This window comes from Heloderma suspectum, chromosome 7 (genome assembly GCF_057233095.1).
Source record: "Heloderma suspectum isolate Gila_16-S chromosome 7, 16-S_ref, whole genome shotgun sequence".
Taxonomy (NCBI): Eukaryota; Metazoa; Chordata; class Lepidosauria; order Squamata; family Helodermatidae; genus Heloderma; species Heloderma suspectum.
This window is the reverse complement of record NC_139464.1, coordinates 78,382,540-78,408,285: the sequence shown is the minus strand read 5'-3', so window position 1 is coordinate 78,408,285 and position 25,746 is coordinate 78,382,540. Positions and strand designations below refer to the sequence as shown.

Below are 25,746 nucleotides of genomic sequence, written 5' to 3'. Positions count from 1 at the left end.
AAACTTTCGGTAAAAATGAACTTAATTCACCAACAGTATTATACTATTTATCAATATGCCCAATGCTGATATTCATGATTGCCATCAAGTCTTTTACCATTGCATCTTATGTCACACAAAGTCACTTAGTGTTGTTCTTTCACTTTTAGCTGGCAACTATAGGAAATGTAATCGTGGGATCGCAGCAGCCTGTGAATACAAAATCAGAGCATTGTAGTCACTTTTGGTTATTTACCCAGAGGCAGTGCCAATGCTTCTAGGGATTTTCTACCTTCTAACGCATCTTGCATTGTCATTGGCTTTCAGTCACAACCCCACCGATCAATAATTGCAGTGAACTCCTTTTTGTTCTTTAATGGCATTTCAGTCCAAAAATGTAGGCAATTTGGATTGTTACATAAACAGTGTAGACGACTCTTTCAATAATTAGTGTTGCAATCCCTCTGCATTAGGGACAGAGTCATCCATGCAAGCTAAATTCGTGGTTCAAAGGATTCCTCCCCACCCACAGCAGTGCCTTGTGTTTGCGCGTACAGCTATGTACACATAAAGGTCTATTTCCATGCAAAATCTGTTTCCATGCATGGATTGCATTTTACCAAATTTTGGACAATATGTGAAGTAAAAAGAAGAAGATATTGTTGAAAGAGTCTTATAAAAGTTATAAGTGTAGGAAGGGATTCAATCCATGAAGTTAAAAAAACAACCCCTCTTCCTCACACAATACAGGACGTTTCTGCAGAGTGGGAAAGAAAAAGTGTCTTTTTTCATTTCTCCCTCCTGACACCTTCTAACTCCCTGCAAGCCTGAATTATAAGTGTGTTGTTCTGGGCTGGCTTGGGTCCTGTTCAGGAAGACTCCTGCTGGGGCCTGGGGATACACTTCAACATTTTGTTGCATGTCTCTGCTTGTGTAAAAACGACATAATTTTCAATTTTTTGTCTTCTAGCCTTTGTCAAGAGAGTATCACTTTGGTAATAATTTTGGATATGTAGTAGCCTTCAAGTCCTATGATCAAAACGACTGGAAACGAGTTACAGTTCCTCAACCTGAGGCTGGTCGGTATGTCCATAAGGATGAATCAATGCCCCCTTCATCAAGGTTTCAAGTAAAAGTGAGAGCATTCAATAACAAAGGAGAAGGACCATTTAGCCTTACTGCTATTGTCTATTCAGCAGAAGATGGTAAGTAGAAATTGTGTGATGAAAGTTAAGCATTGACTTAACTTTCAGAGGCTTGACACCCAGGAGCTCTCACAAGATCCTGGTTCCGTTTACATTACAGGAAACATTGCAGGTTCAAGCAGACCACTGACTTTTATGTATCCACTGCTGGCAAATAATTTACACTGACTTAGAGACAAAATTTTTGATATATGAATAAATCATTGTTCTTGGGACGGAGAGATGGAATGAGAGCTGAGCCTAAATTTCTCATAAGACATTTTTCTGAAAAAAATTCTGAGATGTTTCTTTTTCTTTGTTGTTGTTGTTCAATCGTTAAGTCATGTCCGACTCTTTGTGACCCCATGGACCATAGCACGCCAGGCTTTCCTGTCCTGCGCTCTCTCCCGGAGTGTGCTCAAGTCCATATTCATTTGCATCGGTGATGCTATCTAGCCATCTCAGCCTCTGCTGTCCCCTTCTCCTTTTGTCTTCAGTCTTTCCCAGCATCAGGGTCTTTTCCAGGGAGTTTTCTCTTTGCATTAGGTGGCCAAAATATTTAAGCTTCAGCTTCAGTATCTGTCCTTCCAATGAGCAGTCACGGTTGATTTCCTTTAGGATTGACTGATTTGACCTTCTTTTTCTTACCCTGCTGGAAAAAGATCACATTGTAGAATTTTCTCTGATTCTCTACAATTTTTTTGCGACAGCCACCATCTCGCCCTGCAATGCCCCAAAGCAATGCTAAGTCCAAGACATTGTGGAGGATGCAAAACGGTGGCCAAGCTGCCAAGGTATTTGCTGCTATCTACAGCAGCAGCAACAGCAGCAAGTAAAATAATGTAACATTCTTAGGAAAACAGCCCACCCTGAGAAACTGCTGGAGAATTCCTTCTTTCCCTGGAGAAATTCAGTGAAAGGGTGTCCCCTCTCAATTTCTCTGCCCTCAGATAGGGTGGAGAATTTTGAGAATAGGGAGGAGAATGTGCCAATTGCTCAAAGCTCTAGTTGAAGCCACTTTTGCAGCATGTTCAAATCTTTGCTCTGCTATGAACTCACCAGATGACTTGGCACAAGCAACTCTGTTTCAGGATCCACAAACACAAAATGGGAATATTAATGACTTGCTTCACAGTCATGAACAAGAATGAATGACACAAAGATTGTCATGCTTATTTATTCAATTTTTCTCTGCCTTTCAGCCCATAATAGAAGGCACCCTTAAGTTATCTAGAAATTAGATGAAATAGAGTAGTGAAGAATTGCTATTCTGCTCTAAGGAAATGTGTGTTTACAACAGAGCATATGAGATTGTCCCAGAAACACTAAGAGAACAGATAAGAACATAACATAAAAACATAAGAAGGGTCCTGCTGGATCAGACCAAAGGCCTATTTAGGCCAGCATTCTGTTTCCAACACTGGCCAGTCAGATGGCCCCAGGAAGCCCACAAGCAGGACATGAGGGCAATAGCCTTCCCTGGCTGCTTCCCAGTGACTGGAATTCAGAAGCATGCCGCCTCTGATCTTGGAGGTAATATATAACTATCATGACTAGTAACCATTGATATCCTTATCCTCAATAAACATGTCTAATCCCCCTTAAGAGCCATCTATAAATTGATGGCCATCACTACGTCTTGTGGTAGTAAATTCCATACTTTAACTATGTGCTGCTGTATGTGTGAAGAACTACTTCCTTTTGCCTGTCCCTTCCCTATCAGCTTGACAACATTACATGGCCTGGAGTATGGCATAAATATACAGAGAAATAAATAGAATAATTTATTATCATAATGCACAATATATTGCTAACTGACTATATCTTCATTAAATATTTTCAGATGTTCACCTGTACTGTGGTAGTATATAGATTTTAAATGAATTAATCAATGGCTGAATAGGACAAAATTAAAACAGCCCCATAAGCTGGTTTAATCGTAAATGTTTTTCTGTCAGCTCCACTAAAATCTTAAGGTACATTTATTCATTCACCACAGCAGCACAAAAATAGATTCCCTGTGATGAATCAAGTAGGAATAATCCCTCTAACTGGGCCTGCCCACCTGGTTCCAGGCTTCCAAACATTTCCATGGAGCATGAAAAGAAGCTGTGGTATGAAAGGACCCTTACTCTCAAGCAAATGCGTTTTCAATAGAAGTTTAAAATGTTTAATTGATTAAGGATGCAATCCTATGACGATCCCCATCAACATAATCCCCTTTGGGCATCCAATGCAGAGTGGGAGGAGCAGTGGAGGCAATCTTCACCTCTGCACTCCTCCTGCTCTGCATTTTGGATAGACCGGCTTTTTTGCTTGTCTGACTGGGGCGGAGGAGGAGGGAAGGCCTGGGGAGGCCTGGGGACATGTCATATCTTGGCTTCCCCAGTCCACCCCCCACCCACTGGCCGGCACGCTCCCTTACCTCCTCTCCAAGGTCACCTTTGTGGTTCTCTCCGTGGTTCTCTTCACACCAGCTGCGAGGGGGAGGGGGAACAGGCAGGGAATGTGGATTCCTGGATCTGCAGTTGGAGCACTGTCTCCGACCTCAGATCCAGGAATCCCAATCATCCTATTGCCCCCAAGACTCTGTCTAGGGGCCATAGGATTGCTCCCTAACAATGCTGCCTTATTAACATTTGGAAAAAGAATTTCAGAATCTACCATGCACTTGAAATAATGTGAATCCTGCAAACACATTGCTGGAAGTTTTAGATCTATGCTATCCAGGATAGTGAGGTTATACTCAGAGGTACCTTCAGGTTTTTAAACGTACCTTGTAATTGTCTTCATTCGTATATCCTGTGAATATACATAGAAACATAGATTGCTCCGATCATTCTTTCTATTACTGAGATGAACGTTGAACCCAATACATGATAATCTCATGTGTTGAAAAGGCTACTGCAAGGAGAATTAATCTGCTATAAAAGTTTCAGTGAGGACACCACATGTTAATTATAATTGCCATGTGAAAACTTACTTTGCCTGAGCATTTAGTAATGAGGGCCATGCCTTTGCATCTGTGGATAGATTAAATTTTTAAATGTGATGTATTGGATGTTACTGAAAGCAACATTTAAAAATAATGTTCTGTACAGGATGATTTGGTTTTCTTTGAAACTGTTCATCGAAGATATAACTGTTTTTCCCTGAACGCTGACTATTTTGATGCATAGTTGAGTGGATGCCCAGTAGAAGATTAAGTTTTCGAAAGGTTTCCTGAGCTTATCTGTTGCAACTTGTTATCCTCAAAAGCACATTGAACTTTGCTTGACAAATGAAATCTTTTCTAGGCACTGGACTGCTTTATGTACCTTATGTTCACAAACCTAACTGCTTATTTAATTAATCTTGAATTTATCACCACAAGGCAACTGAAGTAAATCTAAAATAAAGTTATTTAGTCATTATAATTGTAGTGAAACGTTGAGCAGGTAGAGCCATTCTTTCAAAGCTGTCTCTTCTGTGTGCGTACAACAGAGAACACTTTCTTGTTTGTGGGCAGGCACATCCAACAAGAAATACAGCCACGATCCTCAGATACATATATTTGTGTGCGAAGAAAGGAAGTACGCATTTTTAGCACTAAATTGGTACCCAAGCAATATATATTGCATAGGAGCATCTATGTCTTGTCTTTTGTTGCTGCTATATAGTAAAAGTGCCATAGCACCTTAACTATATTAATGGGAAACATCTGTAAACGTTACAATACATGTTCACATATCCTTTTTATTTGGTTGTGCATTAAGTAATTAAAAACTTTTATTTGGCACCTTTCCAAGGCCAAAGGTGGCTTGCTTAAGTAAAAAGATTTAAAAACAAAACAAACTGAAAATACTGCCAGAATGTTTAAAAAAGACATACCAAAACCTAAGCAGAAGTGGTATTTTATATACTTCTCTATTTTGTAACTTTGTATTGCTGGGAGGGAGTTGATTGCATTGAGGCACCATGATTTGGATCCAATGGTGCATTCCACCAGCAGAAGGGAAGCCACTGGTGGAACAGGTTTTCCCTCCCCACTGCAGCCCCGGTTCAGATGGTGGGGGGCCCTCCAGATAACATTAAGGGGATGCACAGGGGAGTGCAGGTGGGAGGAGAGGATGGGGAAGTCCTATTGCACAAGCGGGCCTCCACTTACATGATGTTGGACCCAACCCCATCACTCTAAATAATTCCTGTTGAATCACTATAATAGTTATACTAAAGACTGATACAACCAAAGTAACCACGAATGAAGTCATTTGTGTAAAGCAGGGATGCAGAACGACTTTCAGCCCGAGGGCCGAATTCCATTTCAGAGAAGATCTTGGGGGCTGCATTCCAGTGGTGGGCAAAAGAGGTGGGGCCAAAATAGAAAAAATACCAGCATATTTTAGCTCAGAGCTGTTATTGCCAGTAATTAAGCCTTAGGAGAGACATTTCAATATTGCAGAATGGAAAACAGTGCAAAAGCCAGGAAACTACCAAACTATCAGTAGTCAGGGGGGGGGCAGGGAAGGATGTGCCCTTCTGGTGAATCCCAGGGGGCCAGATTTGGCCCCTGAGTCTTAGGTTCTGTACTCCTGGTGTAAAGGATGTGTTGACCAGGTTGTGGAAAGCCTGTAGTTCATTTCTGTTCAGTATATCTTGTGTGTACCAGAGTTGCAAATGACCAAGAAATTTCAGTTAAGTAGCATCAACATCCCAGCCTTCGAGAACAGTGCATTAATGGAGATTCAATCCAGAATCTTTCTGAATTTTGTGCTACAAAGGTAGCAACAAATTAAATAATTGTAAATCAACAAATTACTTGTAGCGTACCTCACTCAGACTATTTGAAGTGACTTGTATTACTCATATTCATTTTTCCAGCTCCTACTGAAATACCTAAAAATGTGAACATAAAAGTCCGATCATCCACAGAAGCTTCTGTTTCTTGGCAGCATATTTTGAATCCAGCTGTTACTGGGTATGAGGTAAGCTTTAAAAAGTAATTCTCATTCATTAACATATATCAAATGAGTAGTGCCGCCTGCATAATAAGTACAGAGTACAAAAACACTACAAATGGTGTTGAATTCCGATTTCTTTTTGAGGTCAATAAGTAAATGTGAGATTGCAGTGAACTAGAAGTAACAAAAGCCATGGAATAATCAGGGGTTCTTTTCCCAACTCTCTTGAGGTTTCTATCTATATAAAAATACCAATTAGGGTTACAAGGCAGTAAACCTACAACGTAATAGTAATAATATTTGAGTCAAAAAATGAGAAAGACTATTAACTAAAGATCTGATTCTATCGAGATAAAATCCAGTTCTCCAGAAAGGAGGCAGGAAGGCATTCCGAGCCAGGGCCAGCCTTATTAGGTAGACTGAGGCAAACGATTCAGGTGGCGGAGAGGGAAGAGTGGCGAATTGCACTGCTCCCTGCCCTCATCCCTGCCAGAAGAGCCTTCTGCTGCTGCTGCCTCCCGCAGGTGCTATTGAGAGCCTGCCAGCCGTTTTCCCTCCATGGTATTTGCCACACCAAGAAAATGGCCAGTAGGGCTCTCTGGAGCAGCCACACCCCCTCCCCACGTGCCCCCCCCCCCGGTCTTGTGAGACCGGGCTGAAGTCTTGTGATAGGTTGGCCGAAGTCTCATGAGACTTCAAGCAAGCTCTTGGAAGAGTTCAGGTGAGTTCTCAAGTCTTTGGGCAAGCTACCTGCAGCCAGGAAGGCAGAGGAAGGTAGTGGCTTCTTGCTTCAGGTGGCAAGACAGGTTGGGCCGGGCCTATTCCAGTTCTCTGGGATTGTTCCTCCTATTGCAAGAAGGCAGCACCAACTCACATGTGGACTTCTAAGGAGGGACTCTCTGCATTTAGACTGGTCCTGCCTCATGACAGGGAAGCAGGGCCTGGGCTGGATATTCTACTTACCAAAATGTTGTGTGTGTGTTGTTGTTGTTTTGTTTTGCTTTCCTTTCCTTTCCTTTCCAAACATACACACACCACCACACCAATAAATCCTGACTACAACTGGAAGTGACATGGGCAAGGGTGGGAGAGCTGGAATCCATGCCTCTGCTGGATTGTTCATCCTTCCTACTTGGCTCAGTTTGGCCAGGGCAAGAATACCAGAGGTGCTGGCTATAGCAGTAGAAGCATGAAGAAGCTCTTGTGCTGTCAGAAGCTGTCTACAAACCTGCCTTCAAGATGAGACAAGAATAACTGGGCATCTGAACCATTTTGAACTGCCTGTATGACCATGGATATGTAGCAAATGAGGAATAGAGTTTCTTAATCCCTGAGCAAAGACTCTATCAACCTGGTGCTGTTCAGATGTTTTAGACTACAACTTCTATCTTCCCTCGCCATTGTTCTTCCTGGCTGGGCCTGCTGGGAGTTGTAGTCTGAAAAATCTGGAGGGCACCAAGTTGAGGAAGGCTGCACTAAATCAACTTGGAGTTCAACTGGACACCTGCAATTACTGCATGTACCTGTCTAACAAGAGGAAGGAGAAGTTTCTTGAGCTGACCAGGCAAGTCAGGGTATTCCAGCAAGTGAAACTTGATGATTCTGGCACAGTTACTGGGCATGATGATATCATGCCAAGATCTGGTGAATTAGACCTATTTCCACATGAAGCCCTTACATAATGTCTTTTTACCAGGAGATTGAGATTGCAAACTAATTCAGCAAGATAATTCCCATCCCAGTGCACCGATTAGGTTGGTGGTTGAACCAAGACAGCCTGGTGAAGGAGTCAGCCTTGTAACTCCCAACAGGGTCATGATCCCCTCAGATGCCCACTTACAGGCTGGGAGACACATATACTGGAGCATGTGGTCAGAGATACATGAAATAGGCTGAAATCATGGGGGAAGGACTCCTTCTGTATCTGGGTGCTTTTCTACATCCCAAAGGATTGAGTATGTTCTCCTGCAAGGTCTGGGGAAAATTTACCATAAATTCCACTTCTATTCACCTCTTTTTTCTTCATGTGGTATCAGTTTGTCCTTTTGGATGTTAGGTTCAGAGGAGGGGGTGGGGGTACTTGGGATGTTTCCCCCCACATACCTTTTCTATGTTCACTGCTTTCACTGGGTTGTATCCAACGTTAGTATAACTTAAGTCCCATTCGCTTCTTTGGGTCTTCTCTAAATAGGACTAACGTTGGATACCACCCACTCTGGGTGTATTTTGTCCATTATTTTTAGTTGTTTAGTTACCAGACGAAGCAAAAAACATCAGTTGCGTTTATAGATTTAAGTGCAGCATATGATACAGTGTGGAGACATGAACCATTTTATAAATTAATACGAGTAACCTCATGCCAAAAAATTATCCAACTTATTGATAATATGCTTGCTGGAAGAACTTTCTCTGTGACTATAGGAGAGGATACCAGCATCCCTAAAATTTTAAACAACAGACTACCACAAGGCTCAGTTCTTGCACCTCTCCTTTTCAATCTATACATAGCTGACATACCACACACAAAGTCTAGGAAGTTTGGCTATGCGGATGATTGGGCTATAGCCACACAACATAAATCCTTTGAGACAACTGAAGATGTCCTCACTTCCAATCTAGACATACTGGATAAATATTTTCATAAGTGGAGGTTACAGCCCAGTCCAGCAAAGATGGAAATAACATGCTTCCACCTTTGTAATAGATCAGCAGGCAGAGAGCTCAATGTTCAATTTGAGGGAAACCGGCTCAATCACAACATGCATCCCAAAAATCTTGGGGTCACACTGGATAGGACACTTCCTTATAAAGAACACCTGATGAAGACTGCTGCCAAACTGAGAAGTATAAATAACATTCACACAAATTATGCGGCACTAGTTGGGGCTCGACAGCGGATACGCTGAGAACGACCGCACTCAGTCTGGTTTACTCAGCAGCAGAGTACTGTGCCCCAGTGTGGCTTAATAGTCCATACAAGAGAAAGATCGATACACAACTGCATGAGTCAATGCTCATCGTTAGTGGGGCGATACGACCTACTCCCACATACTGGCTGCCTGTTTTGAGCCACATACCACCTCCGGATGTAAGACGAAAGGGTGCCCTGCTTCAAGAATATCGGAAGATTATTGACAATCTCCAGCTACCAATATTAAATGACGTAACCTACTTGGAGTGAAACAGGCTAAGATTGAGACATCCAGCCATTTCTACCGCTAAAGCTCTTCTAGAAGATGATTTTAATATCCACAACACGTGGAAACAACATTGGCTAGGAAACTGTCTTCCACAATGCCGAAGCTTGCCCTGCATCTTGGAAAAACCACCTGAATTTGACCAGCCCCGTGCCATATGGACAACCTTGAACCGAATTCGCACGAGTCATGGTAGATGTGCAGATGCCCTTTATAAATGGGGCAAAACAACATCATCAAATTGTGATTGTGGGGCTGAAAAACAAACTATCCAACACATAGAATCATAGAATAGTAGGGTTGGAAGGGGCCTACAAGGCCATCGAGTCCAACCCCCTGCTCAATGCAGGAATCCAAGTCAGAGCATCCCTGACAAATGGCTGTCCAGCCTCGTCTTGAAGGCCTCCAGGGTGGGAGAGCCCACCACCTCCCCAGGTAATTGGTTCCATTGTCATATTGCTCTTACAGTCAGGAGGTTTTTCCTGATGTTCAGCCGGAATCTGGCTTCCTGTAACTTGAGCCCATTATTCCGTGTCCTGCACTCTGGGATGATCAAGAAGAGATCCTGGCCTTCTTCTCTGCGACAACCTTTCAAGTACTTGAAGAGTGCTATCATATCTCCCGTCAGTCTTCTCTTCTCAAGGCTAAACATGCCCAGTTCTTTCAATCTCTCTTCACAGGGCTTTGTTTCCTGTCCCCTGATCATCTTTGTTGCCCTCCTCTGAACCCTCTCCAGTTTGTCTGCATCCTTTTTAAAGTGTGGTGCCCAGAACTGGACACAGTACTCCAGATGAGGCCTAACCAGTGCTGAGTAGAGGGGAACTAGTACTTCCCGGGATTTGGAAGCGATGCTTCTATGAATGCAGCCCAAAATAGCATTTGCCTTTTTTGCAGCCACATCACATTGTTGGCTCATATTCAGCTTGTGATCGACTACAATTCCAAGATCCTTCTCGCTTGTAGTGTGGTTGAGCCACGTATCCCCCATCTTGTAACTGTGCATTTGGTTTCTTTTTCCTAGGTGCAGAACTTGGCATTTGTCCCTATTAAATGTAGGGTTGGTGGAGAATTTCTCCCCGAAACTTTGGGGGGCCGAGCGCCAATGTGTTCGGCCCCCAAAAAAAGTTTCGGGGAGAAATTCTCCGCACCCCCCCCCCCGGGACGGGACTTACCTTTGGCGAATGTCCCTCCCGGCGGTGGGTCCGGCCGGCGGTTCGTCGGGTCTTCGTCAGGGGCGGGGGCGGCAGCCGATCTTTCGACCGGCTGCCACCGCCGCCATTCCAATAAAAGAAAAAGAAAAAAAAACGCCCAGTGATAGGCTACGTGACGATTAACGTAGCCTATCATGGCTAGATTTGCAAAGTCAGCCGTGATAGGCTACGTAAATCGTCACGTAGCCTATCACGGGTGACTTTAAAAAAAAAAAAAGCTCGTACGGATAATGGTGGCCCCCATAGGGAGCCGCCATTCGCTTTCCTTATTTGGTCGCTGTAGTCTACGTAAAGGTTTACGTAGACTACGGCGACCAAATAAGGAACGCGAATGGCGGCTCCCTATGGGGGCCGCCATTTGCGTACGCGCTTTTTTTCCTTTTTTTTTAAAGTCACCCGTGATAGGCTACGTGACGATTTACATAGCCTATCACGGCTGACTTTGCAGATCTAGCCGTGATAGGCTACGTTAATCGTCACGTAGCCTATCACGGGGGCGTTGTTTTTTTTTAACCGTTTAGTTCGCGGCCGGGCGAGGCGAGGCGCCTCCTCCCCGGCCTGAATTTCAGCCGGGCGAGGCGGGAAGCCTCCCCCCCGGCCTGAATTTCGGCTGGGCGAGGCGGGAAGCCTCCCCCCCCGGCCTGAACTTTGCGGGGGGAGCAGCGAAGCGCCTCCCCCCCACCACGAAAAGCTTCGAGGACAGGTAAGGGACTTTCGTGCACCCCTAATTAAATGTCATTCTGTTGTTTTCTGCCCAGCGCTCCAGTCTATCCAGATCACTTTGAATTTTGTTTCTTTCTTCCAAAGTATTAGCTATCCCTCCCAATTACATAGTGACAGAGTGTCAAAACCAAGCCTACAATGGAGACTTTGCTGATTTCCTGGCTGTGACAACTGAAGCAAAAAACTATATTTGTAACCTAGACATACGTTTGTGATCTTCCTATCTATATTTTATATTTTATATTTATTATGCTCTATGTTTTTATTGTAACGTGATGTGAATGTGCCATATGATAAATAAATAAATAAAATTAGTTGTTTCTGCCTATGGAAGGGGAGGTTCCTGCTGTTTCCTTGTCTGGGAGGAGAGCCCCTCCCCATAGAGCAGTCACCTTGAAAACTGGGCCTATGTCCTCCCGATTGGAAAGGCAATCCCAAATTATTGGGAATGCTGTCTTGATAATTTATGGTAAGAAGTCCTCTTTTCCCCAGTTATGCATATGGAAAAACAGCTTTTGAATAAAAAGGGAGGCAATGGACAATATCCAGCAGGGTATAACTGCTAACATAAATTATTTTGCACTAGTGTAAACTACTCTAGCGCAGCATCATACTATTAGCTGGTGCACCAGTTTCCCTGAGAAATCAGTGTAGCAGCTAACAATATTGGCATTGTGCTAGAGTAGCTTACACTAGCACAGTGTAATTTACATTAGTGGTTGAACCCTGTTGGATACTGCCCATTCGTCCAATTTGTTGAAATAATTGGACTGCTTCACTCCCTTCTCATGTGTAGTTTCCCTCCTTTGTTTCCTGTATAGTATTAACTGTAGTTTTGTGTGATATCTGATTTCTTAGTTAGCTTGTATTATCAAACGTTTGCCAATTCATATGTTTCCAATTATGCATATCATGGATCTGCTGAGTTGAACCAATGTCTTTTGTTGCAAAATTTAAGTCAGATCCGAAGTCTCTTCTGTTCTCAAACACAATTTCTCATTTCTTTGAAACTAGTAGCAATCAAGGAACAAGCATCGTTGTTTGAAATCTATTCTGTCTTGTACCATATAACCACATTTATTTCACGTTTACAGATCCGTTACTGGTCCAGTCGTGAGAGAGAATTAGCTGCAAATAGAGTACAAGTAGGCAGTCAGAATTTTTCTTTAAGGTTGGAAAACCTGAAGCCTGACACACAATACTATGTAGATGTGGCAGCTGTTAACTCAGCAGGCATTGGACCTACCAGTTCTCCTTTGATTTTCGTTACAGAAAAAGCACGTAAGTAAAGTAGTTTATGTGCTGATCTCTTGCTTCATTCTATGGGTTGTATCCCATTCATTTCAATGGGTCTATTCTAAGTAGGACTAACGTTGGTTACAACCCAATTAATCTATGCTCCATAAATTATCAATTTTATAACATATTCTTATTTGCTGTGTAGACACAGAAAGCTTAATTGGAGAAGGCAGAATAACCTATTGAAAAACATTTGTATACATTAATATCAATATTATGCTTTTGCCCTCCCCATCAATAAATAGATGCCAGCTCGTAGCAAATGTTTCTGTGCTATTTCACTCAATTTAGGCAGGCTATTTGAAATGATCAAATCTTAAAGGGTTCTTTGTAGAAGAGAAAATACAACTACATATTCCTTTTAAGCTGCTGTTTCCAGTTGTATCACAGAATTTATTTTAAAATGTATATACTGCTTTCTCCAATTAAGCTCAAGATGGATTACCATGATTTATTTTATTAAATGATAACAAGAGCCAAAAAACCTTAAAAATAAAAAAAGAATAAGGAACTTTCAAAAGGGTTGTATGTGGGGCGGGTGAGAGAGGGAGGAGGGAGGGAGGGATAGAGGGGGCAGGGCGGGCTGGACTGTGTGAGAAAGTTATATAGTAATAAAGGCTTAATTGTTCTGGTCGGAATAAAAGACATGTGCTATTTTTCAGCTCCAAGACAGCGACCAATAATTACCAGTTCTGTAAGGTCTGGGTCAAAGTACATCATCACATGGGAACATGTCAAGTCACGATCCAATGAATCCACTGTGAAAGGATATAAAGTAAGTTCTATATTAAAATCCTTTGGTATTATTATGTAATTTGGACTAAAATAATGCCTCACAACTTTTGTGATAATGAATCAAGTAGTAATTAATCACTTAAAAGCAGGGTAGCTAATGGACGTCTGATCAGGTTCCCCAGTGGCAAGGAAGAGCAACCCAAAGACTGAGTTTGCATGACATGCCAACCTATCGTGGGTTGTTGTCTGAAAGACCCCACGGTGGGTTAGTGTGTCATCTGAATCTGGGTGGCTTTCTGGAGGGTGGGTTGTTTTTTGGAAACAACCTACCATGATAACCCATGGGCTGTTCTAGGGGTTGTTTTGCCCACGATGGGTTGGCGTGTTGTCTGTACCTGGTTGCTGCCAACTCAGGGTAGGGTGGACTAGAAGGGAGCACCCCCAATAGTCAGGGCAAGACTTGAAACCCCAGGAATTACCTGGGTAAGTGGATGATCTTGAGCACTTTTTCCCATGTGTCAAAGTGCTCAAGATTACCCACTTAACCAGGTGATCCCCAGAATTTAAAGCGTTGCCCTGACCTGCAGGATCCCCTCCATTTAGTACACCCCTCCCAGAATTGGCAGCAACCAGTTTTCATAGAAAAGTGCGTTTCACCCCTTTTTCACTCCCAAAGTGCTAAGGGAAATGGGAGGGGAAAGGGGGAGGCACGTAGGTCTGCTTGAAGAAGACTCTCTTTTCGCTCCCAAATGCAGCTATCAAACTAGAAGCAGTTACTACATTTGGGAGAGGAAAAGGGAACAGCGTGCACTTTTTTATGAAAACTGGTTGCCGGGGACTTGGGCAAGTGGGGATTCTTAGCAGGGCACCCCCAAGGTTCAGGGCAACCCTTTGAACCCTAGGGATCCCCATACTAAGTGGGTATCTTCATTGTGTTTCCACACCTGTGAACTGTGCAAGGCTGTCAAAACAGCCTATATACAGTGTAGCCTTGACTGTTACCTTATATGTTTGACAACTGCAACATAGAAGGCTCCAGCCATGACTAGTCTCTAAATTTTGGATAGCTGCAGTTATACAACTGCACAACTGCGAATATCCAATTAAAAAAAAAAAAAAGGAGCATTTGTGCACATTCCACAGGGCCGGGAAAGTCGGTGATGGCTGGGAATCCTTTATGACACTTTTCTCATTTCACCAGAGGAAGTGAGTATCAGGAGCCTTGGTCCCATAGAGCACAGAAAAAGAGGTGATCCTTTTTCTGAGCAATTTGCACAAATTATGGCAAAAATTAAAATCGAATTTGCACAAATTATGCAAATTTGCACAAATTATGCAAATTTGGCCATAATTTGCCCAAATTGCTCAGAAATCTGTGCAAATTGTAGAACGTTAAAAATGTGCAAAAATCCTTGAAAATCCACAAACTGGCCAACTCACTGCAGATCAAGTTAGGTGCAACAGTGGAAACCCAAATGAAGTCCTGGGGGCTGAGCATAGGAAAACTCATCACACTCCACCCCCCAAATGGATTTATCTTACATCCCTAACTGGATCATAACTTCCAGCATGCCCCAGCCAGGGGGGGCCACCACTGAATGGTAGAGCACATGGTTTGCATGCAGAAGGCATCTCCAGACAGGTCAGGAAAAACTCCTGCCTGAGACCCTTGAGAGCTGCCATGAGTCAGTGTTGACAATACTGGTCTAGATGGACCAATATGCTGACTTGGTATGAGGCAGATTCCCATGTTCCTGTGGAAGGCTGTGCTGGAGCTTCTCTCTCTATGCTCTGGATGCTACTCAGCTCTGACAAGTGGAGCTACGCATCATTCCTGATGCTCATAAGGAGGGATCTCAACCCACTGTCACCTGCACCGACGTCCACAGTATAGGTAAGGCAAAACCTAAACACACACATTCCATTATGGTGAGGGTTATTTGTCAATCTACTCTCACCAATCTAGAGAAGAAATAGAGACGAAAGTCAGCCATTTTTCAGTTTTATTTTTAAAAATGACCTATGAAGAGGAAAATCATGGTAGCTTATGATACCGTTAACAATTATTTCTCACCTAGTTCCTCCAAATATGCCATGAATTTTGGATTTGTTGGATTAGCTAGGCTCAAATCTCATATTTAAACTCCCATGGATCTAAGATAGAAATTTTTTCTCACATCATGTAAGTTTTCCCTTGAGGGGCAAATAGCAACTCTAGAGGGGGACTTTGATTTGGAAAATGGCACAGAAAGAAAAATGTTTTTAAAAAATCCATTCTCATTCAGCACTGTGGCTCTGATCCAAATTTCTCTTTCCTACTCACACACAATTCACAGACATGTAGTTGTATCTGCCATTCGTAAAAACTGTGCAAGATCAATCATGGATCTCTGGACATCACATCTATTTTAGCCAGATAGAGATGGACGTAGTTAGAGATTTAGCCAGTTAAAACTGGAAATCAGTTTAAATTACCTGAGCATTCCCATTAGAACAATGCACTTAATTTTGGTATTCTTGTAAATGTTCATTTCATTCTTTAGTTATTTCTTTAATGCTTTTTTAGAATGAAATGGGTTGGATCCAGGAACTGCCTTCTGGGGACGGAAGGGCTCCACTTATGGAAGGTACCTCTGCTTAGTTTTCGGGGATTCCCCTTCCCCCCTGCACCACAGCTCACCCCATTCAGCAGGGTCCCCCAACCCCCTGTATAGCATTTTCAGGTGGCTGGGGTGGCTGCTGTGGGGAGGAGGGAATGGGGAAGTCTACTTCTGCCAGCCTGGTTGTACACGCCTAAATCTGGATCCAACCCAATATGTGTTTTAGTACTCAAATTATACTGTGGACTTACCCCTTGTACCATGTTATATTTTGTCTCTAAAAGGTGCTCTATAGACCCGATGGCCAGTTTAATGGCACACTGTTTAAGACAGGTAAACATTATATAGAAGTTCCCGCCCCTGTTAAGGGTCAATATGTTGTTGAAGTTCGAGTGCACAGTGAAGGGGGAGATGGAGAAGTAGCTCAAGTAAAAATTCCAGGTATGTAGCCTTTAAAATATATCTGGATTTGAAATATAAAAGTATATATTCTCTTTTCTGCAGAGTATATTCCACTTTCATTCTAATAAAAATATTCCAGAACAAATATCCAATCTTTTCCATCGTAACCAGGATTCAACCATTCCTCAATAAACAAAATATACTCTATTGGAATCAGGTTCTTGTCTTCTTTTTCAGATTTTGCCATTAAGTGGGATGATTTGTTGTTGTTCAGTCGTTCAGTCATGTCCGACTCTTCGTGACCCCATGGACCATAGCACGCCAGGCCTCCCTGTCCTGCGCTCTCTCCTGGAGCGTGCTCAAGTTCATATTCATTGCATCGGTGATGCTATCTAGCCATCTCAGCCTCTGCCGTCCTCTTCTCCTTTTGCCTTCAGTCTTTCCCAGCATCAGGGTCTTTTCCAGAGAGTTTTCTCTTCGCATTAGGTGGCCAAAATATTTCAGCTTCAGCTTCAGTATCTGTCCTTCCAATGATCACTCAGGGTTGATTTCCTTTAGGATGGACTGATTTGACCTCCTTGCAGTCCAGGGGACTCGTAACAGTCTTCTCCAGCACCACAGTTCGAAAGCATCCATTCTTCGGCGCTCAGCCTTCCTTATAGTCCAGCTCTCACAGCCATACATTACTACTGGGAAAACCATAGCTTTGATTAGACGGACCTTTGTCGGCAATGTGATGTCTCTGCTTCTTACTATGCTGTCTAGGTTTGCCATAGCTTCCTCCCAAGGACCAAGCGTCTTTTAATTTCATGGCTACACTCACCGACTGCGGTGATCTTGGAGCCCAAGAAAGTAAAATCTGTCACTGCTTCCATTTCTTCCCCTTCTATATGCCAGGACGTGATAGGGCCAGATGCCATGATCTTTGTTTTTTTAATGTTGAGTTTCAAACCAGCTTTTGCACTTTCCTCTTTCACCCTCAACAAGAGGCTCTTTAGGTCCTCTTCGCTTTCTGCTATTAGGGTGGTATCGTCTGCATATCGGAGGTTGTTGGTAATTCTCCCAGCAATCTTAATTCCGACCTCTGATTCATCCAACCCGGCATTTCTCATGATGTACTCTGCATATAAGTTAAATAAGCAGGGTGACAATATGCAGCCTTGTCGTACTCCTTTCCCAATTTTGAACCACTCGGTTGTTCCATGTCTGGTTCTTTCTGTTGCTTCTTGACCCTCGTACAGGTTTCTCAGGAGACAGGTAAGGTGGTCTGGTACTCCCATCACTTTAAGAATTTGCCACAGTTTGTTGTGATCCACACAATCAAAGGCTTTAGCGTAGTCAATGAAGCAGAAATAGACGTTTTTCTGGAATTCTCTTGCTTTCTCCATGATGCAGCAAATGTTGGCGATTTGATCTCTAGTTCCTCTGCCTCTTCAAAACCCAGCTTGTACTTCTGGTAGTTCTCGGTTCACATACTGCTGAAGCCTAGCATGTAGGATTTTGAGCATCACCTTGCTGGCATGTGAAATGAGCGCAATTGTGCGGTAGTTTGAACACTCTTTGGCATTGCCCTTCTTTGGAATTGGAATGTAAACTGACCTTTTCCAGTCTTGTGGCCATTGTTGAGTGTTCCAAATTTGGTGGCATATTGAATGCAGCACTTTAACAGCATCATCTTTTAGGATTTTAAATAGCTCAGCTGGAATACTGTCATCTCCGCTAGCTTTGTTGTTAGTAATGCATCCTAAGGCCCACTTGACTTCACTCTCTAGGATGTCCGGCTCAAGTTCAGTGACCGCACTATCATGGCTATCAGGGACATTCAGATCTTTCCTGTATAGTTCTTCTGTGTATTCTTTCCACCTCTTCTTAATCTTATCTGCTTCTGTTAGGTCCCTTCCTTCTTTGTCCTTTATCATGCCCGTCTTTGCACAAAATGTTCCCTTGAGATCTCCGATTTTCTTGAAGAGATCTCTAGTCTTTCCCATTCTGTTGTTTTCCTCGATTTCTTTGCATTGTTCATTTAAGAAGGCCTTCTTATCTCTCCTTGCTATTCTCTGGAACTCTGCATTCAGTTGGATATATCTTCCCCTTTCTCCCTTGCTTTTTGCTTCCCTTCTTTCCTCAGCTACTTTTAAAGCCTCATCAGACAGACACTTGGCTTTCTTGCATTTCTTTTTCTTGGGGATGGTTTGAGTTGCTGCCTCCTGAACAATGTTACGGACCTCCGTCCATAGTTCCTCAGGCACTCTGTCTAGCAGGTCTAATCCCTGAAATCTATTCCTCACCTCCACTGTATATTCATAAGGGATATGATTTAGGTCATACCTGAATGGTTTAGTGGTTTTCCCTACGTTCTTCAATTTAAGCCGAAATTTTGCAACAAGAAGCTCATGATCTGATAGATAGGACAAAATCCATTAATTGTGATTAATTTGGATGACTAATGTTTTTTTTTTAATCAGATCTGTCTTCATGAAAGGCATTCAGCAAGTGAATTAGCTATATGGTTACTGTTTCCAGGGACTCTGTTTTGGCACAGGCAGAAAAAAGTCCCATGGAATGGAACTGGACTGAACTGTTGGGCATACCTATTTCCAGAGGCTGGGAAACAGGTATGCCCAACCTGTAATCAGTCCCTCTGGTACAAGGGTAGGCAACTTGTAGCCCTCCAGATGTTTTGGCCTACATCTCCCATCACCCTTCAGCATTAGCTATGCTGGCTAGGGCTGATGGGAATTGTAGGCTAAAACATCTGGGGGGCCACAATCCTGTGGCACAAGCTGCCCTCTTTCTATAAGTTAGAAATTGTCCCTGGTTATTGTGTAATCACCCAATCAGTGGGTCTTCCAATGAGCTTGCACTCTGGTTCCTTTTCCTTCACTCCTGTAATACTGCTTTTTTTAAACTCTGCTTCTGAATAGGTTATCCATGTGTACCAGACTTTTTTTTTTTTTAACAGTAACAACACAAGACTTCATGTATTGCTCAGTGCTCAGATACCATACCATGGAAAATGTTGGACACAACAGTTAATTTGAGCCAGTGTTTTTCTCCAGAACTGTTTGAATGTCAGTCTGCAGTCTTGTCTTACAGGAAGTAATAATAAAGAAGACACTGGTTTTGAAGATGTGCAGAATTTATTTCCTTCACAACTGAGTAACATAAGGCTACCACATCCATCTGGGATTTGTATAAAATATTCATAAGATTTACACTTTTAGCCTTGCATCCCCTCAAATCTCTCAGTAGGCATAGTACCATAAGCCAAATGTTGGTAACTTTTTCTTCTCACCCATAAGCACTGCATTTAGAAGATATGTGATACAGTATACTGTTTGTCTGAGTTAGCAGGAAATGTATGGGTAACTGAAGCAAATTTCATTCTGCTAGAATGAATGCCTTGAGGGTATACTTCACAATAACAGTACAAATGTGTTCTTGATCAAAATTGATCTCAAAGTGTGGTTTGCCAGTGTGGCAATGTACCAGCCTAACATAAATAATGTTTTTCATGAGTGTATATTGTAATCCATTGTTAAATATGGTTGGATAGACTAAGATGGTTCTGTAAGAACCATTGTTTGCAGTGGAACTTCAACACATTTCTTCTAGATCGGCCAATTTTAACTTGAAGAACCAAACCTCCTTAATATTTTATCCATTAAGAGGGTATACTCTTATTAGGCAATTACAACTTGAAATCAGTAAGATGTAGGTTTTTCACTGTGTGCTTAGGTCACATTGATTTCAGTGGGAGTTAAGTATGGCTGACTTCCTCTGGTTTTGTTTCTAGACATTTTTGTGCAGAAGTGTTTTAAGAATCCATGAGTTGTAGCTTTGAACTATATTTTGGCCAGTGGCTGCATAGAAATCCAGCACAGTGGTTGCTACCTCAAACAGAATCAAATACCATGTTCAAAGATGCACTCTTCACCCTCTACCATAGATGCTTTAATCATAGGCTTAAAAATAAAAGTGAATGTAAAATTTCCACGGCTGAAATTGATTTATACAATGAATTAGCCAGGTCTCTACATAAGATGTCTGCCATAAATATATGGGCTGCAGCAGGAGATTAACAGAACAGAATGTTTTATACATAAGAACACAGTATTTATATACAGTAAGTCAGATAACTGGATGTTAGATTGCCAGATGAAAAGTTGTTCTGATTGTAAGGTGGTAGGCTTGGCGTCCTCTCTGGACTTGACTTCTCCTTTAATAACTGGAAGTTGAGGAAATATGCTAAAAGACTGTTGAATATGCTGATAGGCCAGAAAAAGTGCCAAAATCATATTTCCTATACATATACAAGAATTTGAAAAAGTTAGATATATCACAAGTAGGGATGTTCAGACTTTGTTAAATCCATTCTGTCTGTTTCATGGATTTTCAGGCATCTTTCGTTCCATCATCTGCTCTTTGATGTAATTGGATGTTTTTTTACCTGGATTTCATTCTATTTGCCCTAGTTTGCATTAGCATTATTTCACATTACTGCTATATGCACTAACGTACATTAGCTAGGTTAGTTAATGCAAAATAGCACAAATACACATTAATTTATGCAGATTAGTGCATTTGCACAAGTGTGCATTAGCGCTATGTGAATTAGCACAAATTCCCGCCCCCCATGAAAAACCAGCCCGCAAGTTCACAGAATCGGCATGGCTCAGAAAAAGCCGGTCAGGTACAGAATCCGCAGGTCAGATTCATGCAAATCCAAACTCACTACAATCCATTGCAGATTTCTCCGACATCCCTAATCACAAGTCAGTGAACTCCACTCACATCATGGGGCACGTCTGTTGGAGGAAGTTCAGAAGAGTCAGTTTTCCTCAATTCCTCCTGCCCCTTGTTCCCCCGAAACACTGCTCTGGGGGGCTGAGACACCCTGTGGAACAATATAGGAGGTGGGGGAAGGGGCTTCAGGAGGAAGTGAGAATCACTGAAAATTACCTCCCATCTTTTCTCCAGTGAGAGCCTCTGCTGAATTACTGTCCCTTCCACAAATGCCCTTCTTTTTCATGGAAACCCCTTCTTTTTCATGGAAAGGGAACTCTGTATCCTACCCATTGACTTTTGCCATGTCTTTGTAATTAGTATTTTTATTGCCTTTCAACTGGTTTTGAATCTGGCCTGACTGTGAGGCAATTTTTATGTGTGTGGGGGCAGAATTCTGCCACTGGCTCTGTCATCAACTGCTGCTACCCTCTATACTGTCACTTAAATGCTTCACCTCTTCCTCTAGTAAACAGGGAAGAGTCTCCAGAATAAATCCAGCTTCCCAGAATGGCCTGTTTGATATAAGACGGCACAGAAATAGAGAAAACTGTCCTTGTAGAAAGCCATGACTATTTTGGGATGTTCTTCCCCAGCTACCTGAAGAGAAAGAGAAAGCAGTAGGTGGTACTCAAGCAAACAGTGCAGTGAGTGAGAGGAAGAAGCTGCAACGGGGTGATGAATGGCACTGCTATCTTGAGTGATGAAAACTCTAAGGCTCCCTCTGAGTGGCTTGATAGGCAACTTTGTGTGGAAAGACAGATGAGGACTGACACATTTTACACACACAAACCTTGAACATTTCCATCAATCTCTCCGTGTAGATAGGAATGCATATCTTTGTTAGTTACCTATGGCCACTATTTTTTTTATACCACACATATTACTCTATACGACTCAATTTGAACTAAGACTGTGGAAGTTTCGGGGGGGGGGGTGTTAGCTATTGTGTCCTATTTTTTTATTATTAAGACATCATTCATATAGTTATTCATTTGTTAAAATCACAGTTACTGTCCTTATTAAATTGTTTTTATTGTTTCCATTCATTTTCATTTCCCATTGCTTTAAATGGGAGACCCACGCTAGTCTTCTGCTGCCTGGAACTTCTGTATTTTCCACCTAACTAGCATGAAAATTGCAGGGATTTACTACCCCTCCAAGGAATCAGATCTGCCAGATTTCATATGATTAGGTCAAAGTATCCCTGTCTTACAGGCAATTAAATAAGACAAAGAAAGACCATAGGAACCTGCAAATACTGAGTCACCAAGAAGAAAGAACAGGCAAACAAAACAGAAAAGAAAAAATAAAGCTCTTGTCTCCCTCTTTTATGGACTTTCACAAGTCTGTCCCCTTGCTACAATGATTGGAAGATTCTTTGTGGAAAGAGGACCTATCAGAATGTTGGGACACTTTTGCTAAAATGTGTTTTAATAGAAAATTGGACAGCTTGCAGTGTAGATGCCTTTTTCCTGCTCGCTCTAGCTCTCCATGTAACTGCCATCAGAAATTCTGGCTGCTGGGGGGAAATGAAAGCTAAAATGGCTCCAAATGCATTCTGAATGAGCAATAAATGAGTATATGATATTCAGAATTCTGGTATTTATTTCTTTAATAGTAAAAGAATGAAACAAATGTGCCCTTTTCATTTCAGTTTTTCATTTGTTACAAAACAGATGCACACCCCTAATTTGGATCAGGGACCTGGATTGCTTCAGAAAATATTTGGCAAATATCAAAAATTACAAAAAAGGTTTGAGGAAAATCATTAGAAGCAAGTTTGTTTTATCTCTGGTCTCAGCCAATGTTTAATATAATTACTGTCACTTAATTTTTAAAAAGCACCATCTGTTTGATTTCCAGGACTTGCTGCTGGTGTATCACCTAGTTGTCTTGGGTTATTGCTTCCTGCCATTGGCATCCTTCTCTACATGGAATTCTGAATGTAGCTGGATTTAACATATCCTCAACTTAGTGCAAAGGACCTTCCACCCTGAGAAGATTTGAGTTCTTTTTTGATTCCTGTGGCACCATCCTAAGCCAAATAAATTTCCCTTTCAAGCAAATTATCCTCCCGACTTAACTATGGACTTCAAAGATTGAGGCATCCAGGAACTCCTTCATCAAGCAACTCAACTTTTGGAAGTTTGAGGAATGATTTTTAACTTGTTCCAATTATGCCTTATAAAACACTTGTGCTGATCCACAACAGTTGCATGGTTCGGTCCAATGGGGCAAGTTACAGTGTTAAAATCCAATAACATAGGCTGTACAGGAAAAGTAAAATCACCACACATAGGTGCTTAAACTTTAATAACAAATTGTGAAAACATAATAGAGATTGAAATGTTGATTGTATGTGGTATATGTAGGAGTAACTACGTCTGTCCGTACTATCCTATCTGTTTCGTGCACTGCATATTTTTGAATGGCCCCTGTCATTTATGACTTTTCAGGTTTTTAGAGATACAGTCAAAGCAAAAACATTGAATTCTTTTTTTTTACATCTTTTCTTTTTGAAGTGGCTAAATGTGGATTGAGAACACTGGAATCCAAGTTCAGTAGCAATGGATCTCATTTCAGATGTATTTGTAACTGTTATATGAGTAGTAACAGTAAAGGATTTTCCAGCACCTTAATTTTAAGATGATACTTTAACTCAACATGTTGTTTTAGAAATAAAGCTAGCCAAGCCAAGTGTGAATTTTCTGTCACAGAGAGATTTATTTTGCTTTTAGTGATATTAATAGCTATATAAGCAAATTTACTTATTGCCACATATGAGTAATTCCACTTCTGTCATAAATTACCAGATTTAAATTTCAACATTATAAGCAGCTTGTTTTTTACTAGCCAATATAATGGCATGATGGAAATTTGAAAAATGATTCCATGATAGGATCAATATTAAAATGGATAGAGTATTTAAAGTGATATTTAAAGCTCGAATCTCCCACATTAATAACGAATGGGATATGGAGTAAAAAGACAAAGTAGCACATAGCAAATCCTGAGATTTATTTTTTTGTGATGCACATATTGCCTTACTTTAGTGAAGGCTAACCATTAGGAGAATGATTTGCATTTTCCAATAAATTAATATTGTTCTACTTCCTAGAGCTGTAAATAAGAGTTGTAAAATTCTAACATGATTTTCCCTATTTAATGATCCCAAGAGATAGATGTTATTAAAATTCAGGTGGATCTCAACCATTCTGTCTTCTTTAAGTGTTAGTTATCTTTCCAAAACTGGAATACTCATAGGAGGTACAGAGTGTCTTTGTTCTGACTGTTTCTGTGCTTTAAAGTTATTAAAAAGAAACACCCATTTCTACTGGAATCCACAGTGTGCTGGGAATTTGGTGTGACTGTTGGGGGAAGAACTCACCCCATGTGATATTGAATCGGCAGTGTCTGATGCTTCAAGAACTATAAGCTTTGAATCATGTTTTATTAGCACAGTCTTGCTAGCTGCTTTAGAGATAGAATTTAACTTTTAGGACTGATACTGTAGATGCCCATAATAATACTATCTACATGAAGCAAGAACAAACCTGTCAATACTTTACACCCCTTTGTTAATTTGTATGATTTTTGTACTATATATTTACATTCTAAAAGTTCAGACTTGTATTCATGGACAATATCAACAATACTGTTTTACTTTCATTTTGACTCTTTGTTACAAGTTGAAACTTTTTTTTAAAAAGTAGATTAAAATGATAATTTCCCTATAGAAGAATGTTAAAAGCTACACAAGCACTACTGACTTTCATAAATTATGTAATTATTTTAAAGAAACTAAGATGTCTTCATGCATAAGGAACTAATACCTTGGAAGCCTTCTGTGATATACTTTCATTTGTTCAGGTTTTATGCAGTATGACTTATTTTTATATAACCTACAAACACAACTTCTTTTTTTGCCAAAATGCATGATTGCCTTTTAATTTTCTAACACATGGTATGAGGAACAAAACCAGATTGTTTTTGCATGAGGAGAATTTGGAAGGCCAAAGCACACTTATTTAATTTAATCTTAACAGATGAGCTAGATGTTATCACTCATACTAATTAGCTAATCCCAGATTTACATTGTTCCACACAATTGTACAGATTTTACTGGGACATTCAGTTCCCAACAGTTGTCAGCACAACTAACTATATACTGTATCATCTGCTTTACAATGCAAGGTTCTTAATTAAAGTTTATATAGATAGACACATTGGTTGTTTCTTTGTATTTCAGACAATATTGATATTAGTATTATTTGATACTGGTGATTTTTGGATTTTTTTTAAAGTTACTTTTTATTATTTTCTTTCCTATTGAGTAGAACTGGACCATGCTCTGTCCGTTTTATGGTTGAAAAATAAATTATAATTAAATAAATGTATTACTGGTACTCCAAATGTAACAATTGTCATTTGCCTTTTCCAGGGGTTTAAGTAGATTTGTTTGTGTGTGAGAGAGACAGAGGGAAGGGCGGGGTGGGGGGAGTGGAAGAAACATTATCCATAGAAACAAATTGTCCTCTGGAAGCTTTTCATCATCATGGGACCAATGGATTAATTGACACCCTTGTCCTTGATCATTAAGTTTCCCTGCTGTAACTGATTATGTTTGGAAACGCCACCATGCTAATTTTTAAATTTAATTTTTTAAATTTTTGGCAATTTAAAAAAAT

General features: G+C 41.2%; 1 protein-coding gene across 2 annotated transcripts in view; it reads left to right on the top strand.

Annotated features, from left to right (window-relative positions):
• CNTN1 (contactin 1) overlaps positions 1-25,468 on the top strand; it is a 310,396-nt gene extending 284,928 nt beyond the window's left edge. For both annotated transcript variants that reach the window (XM_084810709.1, XM_084810708.1), the window contains exons 23-28: positions 950-1,184; positions 6,024-6,127; positions 12,329-12,515; positions 13,196-13,308; positions 16,153-16,309; positions 22,922-25,468. In XM_084810709.1, coding sequence (XP_084666835.1) covers positions 950-1,184; positions 6,024-6,127; positions 12,329-12,515; positions 13,196-13,308; positions 16,153-16,309; positions 22,922-23,001 — 876 coding nt within the window. In that variant the 3' untranslated portion in view covers positions 23,002-25,468. The remainder of the gene's footprint in view (positions 1-949; positions 1,185-6,023; positions 6,128-12,328; positions 12,516-13,195; positions 13,309-16,152; positions 16,310-22,921) is intronic.
• Positions 25,469-25,746: the final 278 nt, after the last annotated feature.